General features: G+C 39.6%; 1 protein-coding gene across 3 annotated transcripts in view; it reads right to left on the reverse strand.

Annotated features, from left to right (window-relative positions):
• Positions 1-4,422: 4,422 nt before the first annotated feature.
• Positions 4,423-15,939, reverse strand: part of TDRD15 (tudor domain containing 15) — a 12,919-nt gene continuing 1,402 nt past the window's right edge. Inside the window, exons 2-3 of one of the 3 annotated variants that reach the window (XM_019537337.1) lie at positions 14,609-14,685; positions 4,423-10,840 (exon numbers count right to left, since the gene is read on the reverse strand). In XM_019537337.1, the coding sequence (XP_019392882.1) occupies positions 4,488-10,835 (6,348 nt within the window). In that variant the 5' untranslated portion in view covers positions 10,836-10,840; positions 14,609-14,685 and the 3' untranslated portion in view covers positions 4,423-4,487. Of the gene's footprint in view, positions 10,841-12,741; positions 12,772-14,587; positions 14,686-15,939 lie in introns of those variants that run through there. The other 2 variants (XM_019537336.1, XM_019537338.1) reach the window with 2 other exon arrangements.

The following is a 15,939-nucleotide window of genomic DNA, read 5'->3' on the forward strand; positions in this document are numbered from 1 at the left end:
ACAGTAAAGGGGAGCCAGAGGGGCAGACAGTGGGAGGAAGGACAGAAGATACAGAGGGCAAGTAGATGGGGGAGGAGGCAGAAGGCTGCTGTAGGTCTGACTCTGGCTGTGACCCAGGTTCAGGGCCGAAGTCAGAGCTTCAGCAGCCCGCTACCCTGCCTCTGCTTTGTACATAAATCTAAGATAAGGGGCTGACTCGGGGGACCTCATTTTAGATTCAAGTAATTACAGTACTATCAAACCAGCTAGACCTCAAGATCAAGTGTTACCCAGAAATAAGGTAAACACAAAATTGTTATTAGTTAAGGGACAGGTGCATTTTGAATTTTTAAGAGTAGGGGGAAACCAAAGAAGTGGGGTAAGGCTCCAGTAAAAGGTTTTACAAGATATTATCCTATATATAAAAACCAAGTTAAAAGAAAGGAAACATTACTTTATTCATCTTTTCTCCAGGCTTTGAAGACTGGAAACAGGATGCATATATATATATATATATATATGTATTATTTTACATAATGTACGCATGATGAATTGACCTAGACTTCCCCTTTCTATTTTAGAAGCATAGAAAAAACAAGTAATTGTAATGTTCATAATGAATTAGCTACACAATTATATAATCATATTCTTCACATCTTGGTCGGACTCGATGATCTATGGTCGGACTCGATGATCTATTGAGGTCCCTTCCGACCCTAGCATCTATGAATCTATGAATCTTACAGCTTTATATCAAGGACACGGTTACTTTGACACAGCAATGTATAACGAGAGAGAGAAAAACCTCTGCGATTACTGGACGTGGAAACTAGAGCAACTAAAAATAAGTGCCAAGATATTTTTTCGGCCTAATTTTTCTTTTGTAAAAGTTAAGTGATTATCTAACAGTTTTGAGGGTTCCCTCCCCCCCAGCATAAAGATTGGATTTCCCTACTTACATTTTTGTTTGTAAGTTTTGGGGGACTCTGCCTGTGGGATCGGGGCTGAGATCTAAGACCCTCCAGAATCTTTTAAGTGTCAATACTCCTCTCCCATGAAAAACCTTTTTCCTTACTGTAATGTCACACCCCTCCATACACATACTCATATTCTTAGTATTTCTCCAAGGCCCACGATTTATTCTCACTGATGACTAAACATATGGTACATGTCTACATCATGATGGCAGTGGCCAACCCAGACATTCCTAAGCATACCTACTCGCCCACTCCCATTTGCACACTCCATACCCAGAAATGTAATAGGAAAACCACTCCAGGGTCAGACTCCTCTGCCCCAGGTGCTCTTGAGACTGTAGCCTCCAGGGTGCTTGATGGCTGCCATTACAGTAACTGTTATGGCTTCAGTGGTGTATTTCTGGGTCTGGAGTGTGACACTAGAAGTAGCGTGGGCAGGACATGTTCAGGTGTGTCCCAGCTGAGGCACACTGCTGCTGTGGTACAAACATACCCACGTTTTTCTAGAGCAGAGGTGCTTTACATTTTTGCCTGGTGAACTAAATAGGCGATATCTGATCCGTCCATGGACCAGATCTATCCAGTGGTCCCAGTCTGGCTCCCAGGGTGGGGAAAGCCCCACCCAGCTGCATAGAGGGGGCCAGCCCAGCCTTGATCAAGCTGCATAGAATAAAGGGGCTTGGCCTAGGCCCATTCTGGCCCCTTGTGGGGAAGGGAGAGGGCATGACTGCCTCAGTTGAGCTGTGCAGGGAGAGGCAGCATGGCCTAACTCCAAAGTGGTAGGGTACTCATACATCCCAGCCAACTGAAGAAATCCCAGAATTGCAAGGTCATGGGGGCAGAGGCATAGTACGCAAGGCAGGCAGGTGGGCAGGCACCCCTGCTGCTGTGAAGCAAAGCAGGCGAACTGGAGCAGTGTCCAGCACTGTCCCCTCACCCCCCTGCCTCCAGTCACTGATCAGGAGCCAAGCCTGGCATGTGCCGGTGCAGCGGTGCCAGCTTGTCTGCCCACCTTGTTCCTGCCCAGCATCAGCAGTGCCTGCCTCCGCATCTGCCTGGAGCACCATGCCACTTCGCCTCTCCACTGGACTGAGTTTGTGCCCCTGCCCACCTGCCTCTAGAGCGCCCCTACCTGGGGAAGGAGACAGAAGCCTTTAAAATAATATGGTCACCCTACACAAAGGGAATGTGCCCTAGCCCCCTTGTGGGGCGGAAAGGGGCATGGTCTAGCCCTGACCTGGCCATGTATCAGGGAAGGGTAGGATGGTGAAGGGAGGGTGTAGCCAAGCCTGGATCCAGCTGTGCATGGAGCATGGCCCTGCCTTGACCTAGCCCTGCAGGGAGTAGGGGGTGTGGCCCAACTGCAACCCACCACATGGGGCTCAGGGCTTGGGGATCTCAGCAGGGGAGGGAGGCAGTATTAATGGTCTCTTAAACACTAACCTGTTAGCTAACATTTAACAAGTCTATAAAGTTAGTTAAAAAGTTAGTCTAGAAGGGGGCACCCTGCCCTGCCTTCTGACTAATTTTGGATTAACATAGCTAACTGTTGCTCTGTACTGATTACTCAAACTCAGACATCTTTTCATATATTCCACAAACTCCTAAGAGCTCCACTTCTATAAAATAAAGTCTGTATTACAAATCACAATAGCAAAAGAATATTTACTTCAAAAGAAAACAGAATACATTTAAAACACATTCAGCAGCATATAGTTCTACAGTTATATTGCAAAAACCACTTTTTTTTATAAACTAGACCCAATTCTAAACCAGATTTAAGATCACCAGATATAATATTTAATATTGGATGAAGCCAAGTCATTATTGTCATAATACTTTTCAACATGTTTATCAACTACTTACAAGTGAGCTTCAAAGCAAAGTATTCAAAATAATTTAGCCACAAATTATTATGTATCCAACAGGTGAAAGCTTAAGTGCTATAGAGGAAACTGAAGAAAAACATAAACATCTAAATATATACATGCATTTACCATTTTTATTCCATTGCAATGCCACCATTTCCTGTAACATCTGTATTATAATTTTCAATGTAACATTATTATATAGGCAAACATTACAATATATTTACGTATGTTGCATATACATGTATACAACTTGAATAAAGGGTTACAATCAAGTAATCAATAACACAAAAAAATTTCAAATAATCAAACCTGATTCCATTTATTTAGGATCAAGTTTGATTAAAAGTAAATGGAGAAAAATCTTTGGGAATTTCAGGCTTAAAGATATGCTCGTTTCTTTCTAAATTAAAGTCCTGAAAACACAGTTGATTCAGTTTAATAGGAAGGTTTTATCTTCTCCCTGCTGGTCTGTATGGAACAAAACTAATGAGCTGAAGTTTTTAAGAGAAGAAAATAGCGCATGGGTGACATGCAAAAGTAGCAGCTGCACTGACTTTACTGAGCTGGGATCTTCATCTCGGATCAAAAAATTAACCCCATGCTTATAAGAAAATCCATATCTACCACTTACCTAATACATATAAATTTACATTCACGTGCATTTGCTTAACCAAACAAGTAGATAATGGCAAAAATAAGAACCAATATCCTTAGAATACAGCACAATCCCCAACATTAAATTTAGTCACCTCTATTTGAAAGTAAGGAGTTTGAATTTTTTTCTCCTATCCTATATAAGTTTCTAATACAATATTTTCAGAAGTAAATAAGATACACCATCAGTCTTAAAGTTTCAATCTTTAGAATATTTTGACTGAAATGAATATACTCTTTCAGAACAAGGGTTTGACGATGTGTCATTTCTACCCTATATTGAAGTTAAATGTAAAGTTCAAAGTCCATCAACATAAATAAGAGTCTCACAATCTGATACTTAAACTTCCGACCATGAAAGTTAGAAATATACCAAAACAAATGTCACTGGCTTAGTTTAACTATATAGTTTACAAAAAGTTCCATTAAACTATCATATGGAGAGATAAAAATACAAGTTTCTCTAGGATGCTCAAGTTCATTGACAAAATGAAGCTAGTTGAGTCTAATGACAAGCTTCCATATTGTTCCATGTTGTTCCAAGATATAGAACTCTGCTAATCCTCTTAACTAGAATGCCGAATTGTATCATGCAAGTATTTAATCTTTGAGAACATTTTGTATGCCCCATAATAGCCATGTTTATGTTTATAATACATCCCTCTCTCTTATGCATATTATATATTATACGCATACATACATGCAATTAAAATTAAATTGTTAAAGTTGAGATATAGTTATGACCCTGCATTTTCATATACATTTAAAATATTCTGAAAAGATTTACATTTTCATTTCTGACCTAAGGTTTTTATGCCTTGACCACTGTCCAAATGTAAATTCTTGTTAGTATATAAAGCAAAGTGTTTTCAACAATTCTGGAGTTGAGAGAGAACTGTTTGAAATTTAAAATAAAGTAAAAAACCCCCACACATTATGAATTATATAATTTATGTAACGTTATGCTTAACCTTTATACTATGCACTGACACTTACTATTCAAACATTAATTTGATGGCATCTCTTCCCTTATCTTCATTACTCCCATTCTGGTGTCCAGATCAGAAGTCTCGTAAGTTTCACGCAATGACTCTGGACTTTTCTTTTGAGTAATACGTTCTGTGCCATTCACTTTACATTTCATATCACAGTGCTGCCTATGCTTATTTTTGTCAGTATTGAGCTCATCTTTTGCACTGCTTTTATCATTATTATTTGACTTTGGTTTCTTCCTCAGTTGTTTTCCAGCATGTGGTTTAGTGGAATTCCTTCTTGATACTGTACAATGGTCCTTGTTATCGTGTAGATCTAGTATTTGCTGTTGAGAGTTCTCTTCTTCAACTGGCAAAACAATGTTTTCCCGACAGCCAAGTTTTCGTTCAGAAAGTTGCAAGAGTGAGTGCTGAGATTCACATTTAGATTGTGAACCTGCTTTCTCTGATTTTGTATGAGGTGCAACAAAGCAGTTTTTACTTCTAGTGTAGACCGCAAAGCCAGCACCAACCAGGATATCGGCTAGACTTCTTTGCTCACATAAAACATCTACCTCTAATTTCATTCCAAAACCATACTGTTTAAACTGGAAAATCAGACCTCCTTTACTCAGAAATTCTTGGGACAAAAGCTTAGCTTCATCACTCCAGTCATTCCCTTTTGCAGGATTCACCCCAGATAAAAAGCACGAATAAGTTAGTCGTGGCAAGCAAGCAAGTTCATCTGGAATGATTTTAAGTTTATGGATATCAGAATAAGGGATGTATTTCAGAAAGCCATAATCAATAAATGTAAGGAGAATAGAGTGATTTAAAACTTCCGTCACTTCCACCCTATTCCACTGTGCTTCCAACTCAAGCTTGATCAGGCAACTCACACCAGGAGTCACAAATTCCTGTGGCAAAGCTGGCAAGTTATCTGGAAGGTCAGAGAGTAGCATGAACAAAGTTTTCATAGTGTCAAATAAGTCTTCTAACTGAACACAGAAGTTTGAAGGATCAGTAACTGTAGCTGCAAATCCACGGTACTGATTACCACTTTGCAATAGTGACCATGTAACTGAATTTATCCTGAATGACATCATAGAGTGTACATTACTTGCACATTCTGAACAATTCAGTTCTTTACTTTTATCTTGGCTTGAGATTTGATTCAAATGTTCCAAAAGTAGAATCCCATCTATTAAGATTTCTACTTCCCAGATACAAGAAGATTCTAAGTATCGTAAAAACAAGATCTTTATCTCACGATGTGCAACTGTCTGCACCACATGGTCAAATGGTATTTTACCTGAATTTTTAACCCAAACCCATTTACATGAAACAACCTGTTTAGGAATACTTCTGATCTCATCAGAGAGCATTTTTGTATTATGCCAGGATACCATTTCACACCTACCACAATCCACAAAAAAAACGAAGAGTTTCTTTTCACTCTCAACCTTTTTTATCACTTCCGATCGGTACCAACTCAGTGTTCTTTTAGATTTTGTCAAGTACTCTAATCCTTCTTTAATATTTTCAGTGGCAAGCAAGCACTTTTTCTTTACTTCTTTGGCAATCATTATCTTTAAGTGACTCAATGTTTTAGCATTTCTAATTAATTTTATGCAGAAGTTTCCACATTTTGAAACATTAATTATTTCAGCTATTTCTAGCTGCCCAGCATTTAAATCTTGAGAAGGAATTTTAGACAGATTCTCTGAGGTGTTTCTAGGTGTTTCTAGGAAACAAAGATGTTTCTCAGCCTTGTGTTTATTTGCATCTTCAGATATTTTCCTTCGCACAGGGGACTCTTCAGAGTCAACATTTGTGCCTACACTGTTTTCTTTGGTTCTCATTTCCACATCTAGTACTTGGGTTTTCTGTAATCCTGAGCTGCCTTCCCTCTCCAGTAAGTCATTAGCCATAGACTTTCCATCACAAAGTATATCTACCTCCCACTTTTGTTCATGATCTTGCAAAAACACACAGATGATGGGCTTATTAATCACTTCTCTGGCAAAGTAGAACATAAGTTCACTGCTCCAGGTTCTATCGGGAGAACTACTTTTTAATCTGCTAAGGAAACAGTGGATACTGAGCTTCGGCAAAGTTAAGAACTTTGTTTGAATCCTGTAGATTTTTGATGAATTCACAACTGCTGTATTGCCATAATCAATAAATTCTACCTCAAAAGATTCTTTTGATCTAACAGCTTTAATAGCTGCTCTATACAGAGAGCAATCAACTGCATATTCTGCAATAACAAGATCCCCAGCTACAAACTGATTGAGACAAAGTTCATAATCTGTATTTATTGCTCCTTTATTGAGTTCTTCTGCAAGCTGAATTAGTAGGTTTTCATCATCTGCAAGATGAATATAGAAACTTGACAAGCTATTTAGATTAGAAATATAACCTGGTAACTTAGAGTTCGCTTGAATATTACGTGGGGGCAGGTTTATACACTTGGGAAAACTTATTCTACTACTCTTTTCTTTGCCTGTGTAATTTAGTTTGTTAGTATTTGTTTCAGGCATGTCATCTGCAGTTGTTTCCCCCATACATACAGCAGAACCATGCAGCAATTTGGAAGTAAATTTTTTATCTGTACTTTTCCTTCTGTGTTGCACAGGCAAGTTCACGATATTTTCAGAGCCTAGCTCCTCACTGCCATTGAATGTCGACAATTTTAAGGGCGCATTTTTTTGCACTGTAAGCACATCCTGTTCTTTAGCTTCACAACCCTGCTTAAAGTCAGGTTGAGAAGTTGTACCATATACTTGTTTTTTTGTTTCAGTTTTCAAGCTCTCTCTCTCAATACTTGTAACATTTGCTTCATTGAATTGTGTCCGTAACATTTTGCTATTTGCAGCAAACTGTTCAGTACAACTTAGTGCACGTCCAGATTCCCTTGTGTATTTTTTAACATACTCCGATAACATTTCTTTAATTCTTTTATTTATCTGGAGATTTCCATCATACAGCTCCAAACCAATCTGGCCATCTGATTCTCTAGATACAACTACTGCCTTCAGGAGCTTCCCCATAAAGCTGTCCTCAAACCATCTACTGACTTCTATTGGAATCTCTCTCTCTACAAGATCCGGCAGGTAACATTTGATGGCTTGCATGGGTGTGAATAGTACATCAACAGCATTATTTGGAATAGGTATCAGTTTCTCTCTCTCTACCATCTGTTTATTTCCAAAGTCCACAAAATAGACCATTGAGTAGGATGACAACCCCACAGCAGAAGCTAAAGCTCTATAAAACAGTCCATCTTCAAAGTATTTTGCTATGCATAATCGTATATTGCTACTGTCATATTTTGGACTCCTTGGCATTTTACTTATCTCAGCAGTCTTCAGCATCAATGCATCTATGATATCAGCGTTTCGATTAAGCTGGCAATAAAATTTTGAAGGGCTACGTACGTGTGTTAGATATACCTCCTCTTCACTTCCAATTTTTACATCAAAAGATGAGTAGCAAAAACTATACAGAAAAAACAGTGGTCCAAGTTCTTTTGTTAACAGGGATGGGACACACTCAGGCTCTGTGAAAAACTGCCGCGTGCTAATAAATGGAGTCTTTAAATCAACTACATTACACAAACAGTTAGGACTTATAAGAATTAGAGCATAAATTATGCACGTCAGTTGCCCACAAGATGCAGAAGTGAAGTTTTCGAAGTCCCTACATGCCTTTTCAGTCCAAACAAATGGATCAAACTGTGAGAATTCTGATACATTTTTAATACTACATCTAAATGCTTGACTTTCCAAACTTAGAAAATATGGATGAATCCCTTGAAGATCTTTGACTAACACTCTTTCCCTATTTCCATAGTCTACAAATATCACATCAACTTCAGTTTTAGATATTTGTTTCACAATGGATGCTCTGTACCACTTCCCATCCTTGGAGTGTTTGGCAACACAGGCAATTTGCCCAGCTGTGTAAGGACTGCTGTGCACTTCATAGTGATTCTGAATTTGTTCCATCAAGTTCATCAGCTCCGGTAATTTGCTTCGTAACTGACATGAAAAATCTCCTGGAGAATTGATATATGAACATACGACATCAATAACTGTCCCTGGTTTGAATATGAACTCTGTATAAGTCTTCATAGATTGTCTTCTCCCAGATACCATATGATGCATTTTAAATATAGCACTTTCCCAACTTAGAAAAGATGCAAAAGATTTATTGGCTGCAGGAAGAATGTTTAATAACTGTATGTTTTGACAGGTATTTCTGCTTGCTGATTCACTCTTTTTATGTGTAACAGACATGCCTTGTGCATTTTTATATATTCTGTTTTTGTTCTGGGGACTTGGAAGTTGAGGATTTTTTACAACGTCCAAAGGAGAATTTGGTTTCTTTTCCCAGTACTCAGCATATCCAGCCTGGACCATAAGTGTGACAACGTTCATTTGTTTCAAGTCACTCATAAATTCTGCATTCACAATATACTTTTCATTTTGCTTAGCAATGACATGAAGCAGGAGTGGTTTGTTAAATACCATCTTTTTAAAGAAATCAGTTTCCTTTTTAACCCACACATCTTCTCTGGGAGATGCATGAGCAAGTTCACAACACAAAGCTAGTGCTGGTAATTCACAAAACTCTGGAACCAAAGTTTTCACATCATGAAACGGAACAGTATCTGTATTTCCAAAATCCAAAAAAAACACACTAATGTTTACACCGACCACTTCAGTGATAATACCCCGATAATACTGCATATCTTTGCTATATCGAGCACAGCAGAGTAAGCCAGGCTTTGGGTTTTCAACAACTCTATCATTAATTCCACATTCATTATACACACCTGCAATATTTTTCAGCATGGTTTGAAACTCATTTTGACAGTCAGCAGTCTGAATCCAGAAGTCTGATGGACTCAACACATACTTCACAAAAGCAACATGATTAGAATTTATTTTCATTTCTGCCATTTTGCATTGGACTGATAAAGGGTTCTTTTCAATTATGCAGTTTCCAGTCTGTTCAGTATTGCCAATAACATTTGTACCTGATACACTATTTTCACCACAAGTGGACAAAACTGCCTTAGAATCAGAAACTGCTACAGCTACTTCTTCTTGTTTGAGATATTTAGCATTAATTTCACGTTCTTTACTTTGTAATGTAACATAGTATAAACGTTCATTAGCACTGAACAGATCAATGCATGCATAGACAGCAGTCTGCCGTACCACTGCCTGTTTAAATTCTTTCATCTGAAGATTCATTGCAGCTTCGTTCTGATCACTGCAACACATCAGTGCACATGGAAATGAAACCATTGGTAAGGAAATGAATTCTGATTTAAGCTTCCGAACACAATTTGAGGGCACAGCTTCACTGTGGCCAAAATCCATGAACCAGACCTTTATCTGGTTAGCAGAGAGGAGCTGCTGTATTACTCCTCTATGCCACTGTCCATTTTGTGTTTTGGCAGCACAGAGTACTCCAAAACTATCACAAGATGGAATATTTTCTTTACTGATAGCTTCATAGTACAAATGCATTGCTGCTGTCAGATCTTCCAGTTCCTTCTGCCATTTCAGTACTTGACAATAAAACTTACTTGGACTAACTGGAGCAGTTACTTTTACTTTCTCTATACTGCCAACAGTTAAAGGCAGAAGGAGATTACCCAGCACTGGTTGAAAATCTGATAAATTCTCAGCATTGTTGAGAGAGAACAAATCTGGCCTTGTATATTTTTGCTGGAGCAAATCTGGCAATTTGTTATCAATCGCTCCTTGGGGGGATTCCTTTAACATTTCTACAATAAGACGAAAAGAATGTCCATCAACAAGTTTTCCTAAATGAAGTTCAAGGACATCACTGGTGACTTTTGGTACTTCAAGGAGAAATGTCTGGTAGGGTAAAATAGCTTGCACATGTCCTTTAATCTGTAATCCTATTAAAGAAGAAAAATAATTCACAGCTTTCGGACACCATTTTTCACCAACTGGAAGTATATTTGCAAAAACACCATACAGCACCTTGGGAGGAAGCTGGAACAATTGACCACTCACAGAAGAAATGTGTGTTTCGTTGACTATTAGTACTTTTCCAATATCCACAAGAAACACTTCACAGACTTCTTCTCTCTTTTCCAACACTCTTCCTCTATGCCATTCTCCATTTGCATCCTCTACCAAACATGATTCACCAATGCCAATGTTGTCCTTTACTTTACATACATGCTGTATTTCATTTTGTAATATATGGTAGTCAAATTCACATTCTGTCTTAGACTTCCCCTGAAACGTCACAAGTATTTCTTTTGGGTGACATGCTACATGACTTATCATTAGGTCCACATCTAAAAATTTAGGTGATGGAGACAAAGAATCCATTTTACCTGAAAAACAAAGAAAAACTGTGAATCTGCCTCTTTTCTATCCATATTCTTTCACCCATTTTTATTTTGTAATGTAATTTGTATTCTATACATCTTTACTGGTCCATTTGACATAGAAACTTATTTAGATCAATTTGACTTTTACTGACTTTAAATTCAACTTGCTTGTATAACTGGACACCTGTGATTTCTGGCTTATTTTATCTCCCTGCTAGATGTATAACAGAGAGTGGTCCTAAGAAATACTCATCTGTTTCTTTTCTATCTACACCTACAGAGACAGAAGTCTCAATATTTTTCTAAAAAGAAAAGCAGAAGATACTTCTCAAGATATTCACACCATCTCAGGCAAACTGTCTGCCTCTCATTCTACAAATACCTTGGAGAGTGTTTAGGGGCTGAGTTGTGGATTCTTGCCTGCTAGATAACTTGAAAGAAATTCTGCTCTCATAAGCCACAAATCAGGAAGGTTGAGTGTTCAGATCTATTATTTTAAAGGTTTTTAACTTATTTTGTTCTTTCAGATCTTTCTGTGAACCCGTGTTATAGTTATATACCTATAAACATACCTCCCTACATGTATCAACTCTGTTTGTGCATGAGTCTTTATAAGATACTTCCTAGCAGTAAGATTCCTCTGCTCTAGGCAGCAGTGTTGAGGCATCACCTTGAAGACTGTGTCAAGTTTTGGGCTGCACAATTCAAGATGTGCAGTTTGAAAGTGTCCAGTACAGGGCAGCAAAAATGATCAGGGGTCTGGGAGACAAGACTTAAGAGGAAAGGCTGAAAGAGCCAGTGTTATTTACACTGGATAGAAGATTTAAAGGGATTTGATAAGAGTCTTCAAATGCCTGCAGGGTGATTATAAAGAGGATGGAGATAGGCTTTTCTGGGATGCCTGGACTAAGTCTAGTAACAAAAAGGTATTTTATATACATAGACATTCAGGCTGGAAGGGACCCCTGAGGATCACTGAGTCCAGCCCCCTACCCCAGGGGCAGAAGGTCAGCAGGGGTCATAGGATCCCAGCAAGATAAGCATCCAAATGTATCTTAAAGAAGTTCAAAGTAGGTGCTTGTCTGGCAGCAGTCTATTCCAAACCTTGGGGGCTTGGACAGTAAAGAAATTCTTCCTTATGTCTAGCCTGAATCAGTCGCAGAAGAGTTTGTGACCATTTGATCTTGTCATCCCTTGGGGCACTCTGGTGAACAGATGTTCCTCCAGATCCTGGTGAACACCCCTGATAAACTTATGGGTGGTCCCCAGATCACACCTGAGCCTGCACTTTTCCAGGCTGAAGACTCCCATTGATCTCAGCCTCTCATCATAAGGTCTGTTTTCCTGACCTCTGATCATGCCTGTGGCTCTCTTCTGCACTCTCTCTTCTCCACATCCTTTTTGAATTGTGGAGCCCAAAACTGGACACAGTACTCCAGACATGGTAATAATTTGCATTGAGCAGGAGGACAAGTTCCTCCTGTTTATTCCCCAAGCTCCTGGCATTTGTGTACAGGCAGGCAAGTGCCCTTTTGGGGGCCCTTGCCTTCCCCACAGATCGTTCCATCACCCTCCCCGAGCACAGATCAGCTCAGCCCCAGACTTCTTGCTGGGAAGAGCTCGGCACCACCTCCAGCCCCAGACCACAGCAGTAGCCTACCCTTGCCCTGCATGCAGATCAGGGGGCACACCCCCCATGCCCTCCCGGGGTACATGCAGCAGGGGGAGCCATCTCCCACTTCCCAGCACCCCCTGGACAAGCTTCTTGCGGATCTGTCCCACACCTTGCCCCAGCTGTGCAGCACCTGCTCCTGCCCCAGCCCCACTCCCTTCCCCACGGCAGAGGCCTCAATCTGTTTCCCCCCAAGCCCCTTCCCTCTCCCCTTCTGCCACAACAGACTTACTAGCTGGACACTGCTCTCCAAGCCGCCTGGCCTTATATCAGAAATCAGATTGGTATCAGCCAATAGGGCTCGTTAAATATAGGTCGTCAGTGTCGGCCCAAAAAATCTGTATCAGTGCACCCCTAATTAGGACTTAATAGTGCTTATGATCTTGTAACTTTATATAGTGCAACTTTACAATATTTGAGTAATATAAAAAAGTCTATAAAATAAATGTGACGTTTAGTTAATAATTTTCAGTAGTCAAAGTCTGTCTAGTCTATTTTTCCCACTGTCTGAGAACAAGTTGCTAGGAATTGTTCCCTGTCAAGCTAAGGCTTAGTTTATTCAGAACAAAAGCTTGTCTTAAACAGATGTTTCTAGCCTAATAGTTAATGGTAATCTTCTGAGCATACTATTGACATAATAATATAGGCCTGTATAGGAATTTGTAGACAGTCCAAAAAACAGGGGAAACACATTCTTACTTGCTGCAACTTGTATTAACTGAATTGTCAGCCCAGTTAGTGTCTCTTCCAAAGTTTAAAAAATTTTATTTATTACTGAATTTGTTACTGGATACAAAGCCAAATGGGAATGATTCTGCAGAATTGATAGTAATTGCTGTAGCAAAGAGCTGAGAAAAAAATATGAGGAAACCCGGAGACAACTGGAGGTGATGGGAACAGGACTGGTCCCTTTTACCATTTCCTTTGTCGTAAAACAAGCCCATTACAGAATCTCCTCAGGCATTTTTAAGTTACCTCTGCAAGGAATTTGGATCAAGAGGATGACCTGCTGCCAGTGTATAAAGGTTATAGCTCCTACGCAGTGAGACTCCCACTACTGCAAAAAATATAAATATATTTAAAACAGCCAAAACAAGGAACTATGAGGAAGACTTGATGGGGATGGGGTGAAGAAGATGACAAATGAGATAGAAATTTAAGATAAACTAAAGCATTTACAAAAGGGAGGGCTGGACTTTCCAAGTAGTCCTGAAATCACTTGAATCAAGTATTTGAGATAATCAGTTGCTCAAAACAACAGATGAGAGCAATACAGAGTTGATGCACTCAGCGCTGCACCCTAAATCTTCACAACCACCATGAGACTTGGCCAGAATTTAGGTACCCGAGTCCCAAAAGGTGATCCTGAAAATTCTCACTTCAAGTACCCACTAACCCAGAGTGTATCTAAGGCCATGGATGTTTCAGGGAGTTTGGGTTACCTTTATGTCCCCCAGTTAGTGAACGTCTCCTTTTGCGTATGGCCAGAAACAATTCAGGCTTACAAGGACAAAACCTACCTCATTATCCAAGCCTGACAGGGATCCAGAAACTAGGTCTTCCTGTTTACATCCCCACAATGGCTGGGTCCAATAGGAATTTACAGCGTACACTTAATATTGTTGTAACTGCCACTTTCTTGTAAGATATGGCCAAATAACGTGATAGTACTCATCTTTCATATATTGTGGCCTACTTATCAGAGTTCCTGCCAATATTTTAGAAACCTAGATTCAATTTCTTCCTCTCCCCTTTATTCTGGGTCGAGGCATACTCTCCAATACTACTGTTAAAACTGTGCCACTAAGCAGAGAATAAAGCTTGGCCAAGTTTCAATGGCCAAGAGAGAACAACAAAAAATAGCCTGACTCTGTAACCTGGTGTTCAGGACATTCAATGGAGAATGGAGTAGTCCTGAGTTTTTCAGAGTCCCTTGCAGAGGTAACTAAAAATGCCGGAGGGGATTGTAAAATGAACTTGTTTTGCCAGAAAGGAAGTGGTACAAGGAACCAGTCCTGTTCCCAACACCTCCAGTTGTCTGAAGAAAAAAACCCCAAAAAACCAGCCAAGTCAATTACCTGTGCACACTCTTAACTCACCAGTCCAGGCACTGAAGCCTATCCATCCAAAAAGAACAGGTAGAAAGCCTCTTTCTTTACTAACTTCACAGCTGTGCCTAGAGAATGACACAAGGATCAGGACGAAACTTCAAGACTATTAACTTGAAAAGCAGGGGCACAGCGCCAACAATACTACATTCACCGCATTTCACTGATGCTTAAGAAAAAATATACAAGTAAAAATAACTGGTACAAAAGAAAAGCTAAGACATTTCATATAAGGAAATATGAGGCAAAGATGTGTGTGGTGATTATTTTTTATTGGATCAACTACATGGTTAGGATAGTTTTAGACAAGCTTCTGAATAAAGAATGCCCTGCAGTCAAAAGTTTGCTTAATACTAGCCCAACCAACCAGGCTGCTAGTATGATAAAACAAAATCACCTATAAAAATCCTTATCCATCTTAGCAATTTGTTCCTAAACAATTTTTTTGTCTGAAGGAAATACATATCTACTCTCATGCATTCATAACACACAATACTACCACCACGTTGCAAAGCCAGAATGGGGCACCACTATATGAGGGACTGTTTAAATAAAAAATAAAAAGCTACCTCCTAAACTTACCATGTAAATAAACATGTCAACAACATTGAAAAAAGGAAACAAAATGAACAACTAAAATAACCAATGTCACAGTGACAATTACTGTGCTAGCTCATTTTATAGAAAAAAGAATTATAACTAGGGACCTACTTAATTCACTATTTTGCAGATTTTATGGAAACTATAAAATCCACAATTGTCCATAAAATCAACTTAAAAAAAACCTCAATGAAAACAAAATGCTAGCTCCCCAGTGAGAGCCAGCAGTCCTCGCTGCCTTGCAGCCTGCCCCAGAGCATGAGCATGAAGAGCAGAGTCCCCTAGTTCCTGCTTCCCCCTGGGGCCTCTTTGCCAAACAGTGTTGTGGGGCAGGGCTGCCAGGAAATGCCCGTGAAATCGGCTCTTCATGCTGCGACCAAGCCACAAAAATTCCTTCAGCTACAAATTAAGTGGGTCCCTAATTATAACCTTTTTTTTCCATTTACATAGCACTAGATTATGTTATGACAGGAAACAAGTTCATTTAGATCACTAAAAACTCATTATTTAGCACTTTTGCAGTTCTTCAGAAATGGAAGACAACTCCTGAAAGCCCCAGTGTTGTTCAGAAAAAAACTTCATCAGCTAGACAATTGTCACCACAGCCCCCAAACCGAGGCAAGCAGAAAGGACCCCCTGCAAACAGCCACAAAACCACAGGTTAAGGGGGCTGCTGCCTCCTCCAGGACACAGGGAAGGACTGCCAGAGCAACTGCTCGGTT

This window comes from Crocodylus porosus, unplaced genomic scaffold (assembly GCF_001723895.1).
Source record: "Crocodylus porosus isolate Cpor-Errol unplaced genomic scaffold, CroPor_comp1, whole genome shotgun sequence".
In the NCBI taxonomy this organism is placed as follows: Eukaryota; Metazoa; Chordata; order Crocodylia; family Crocodylidae; genus Crocodylus; species Crocodylus porosus.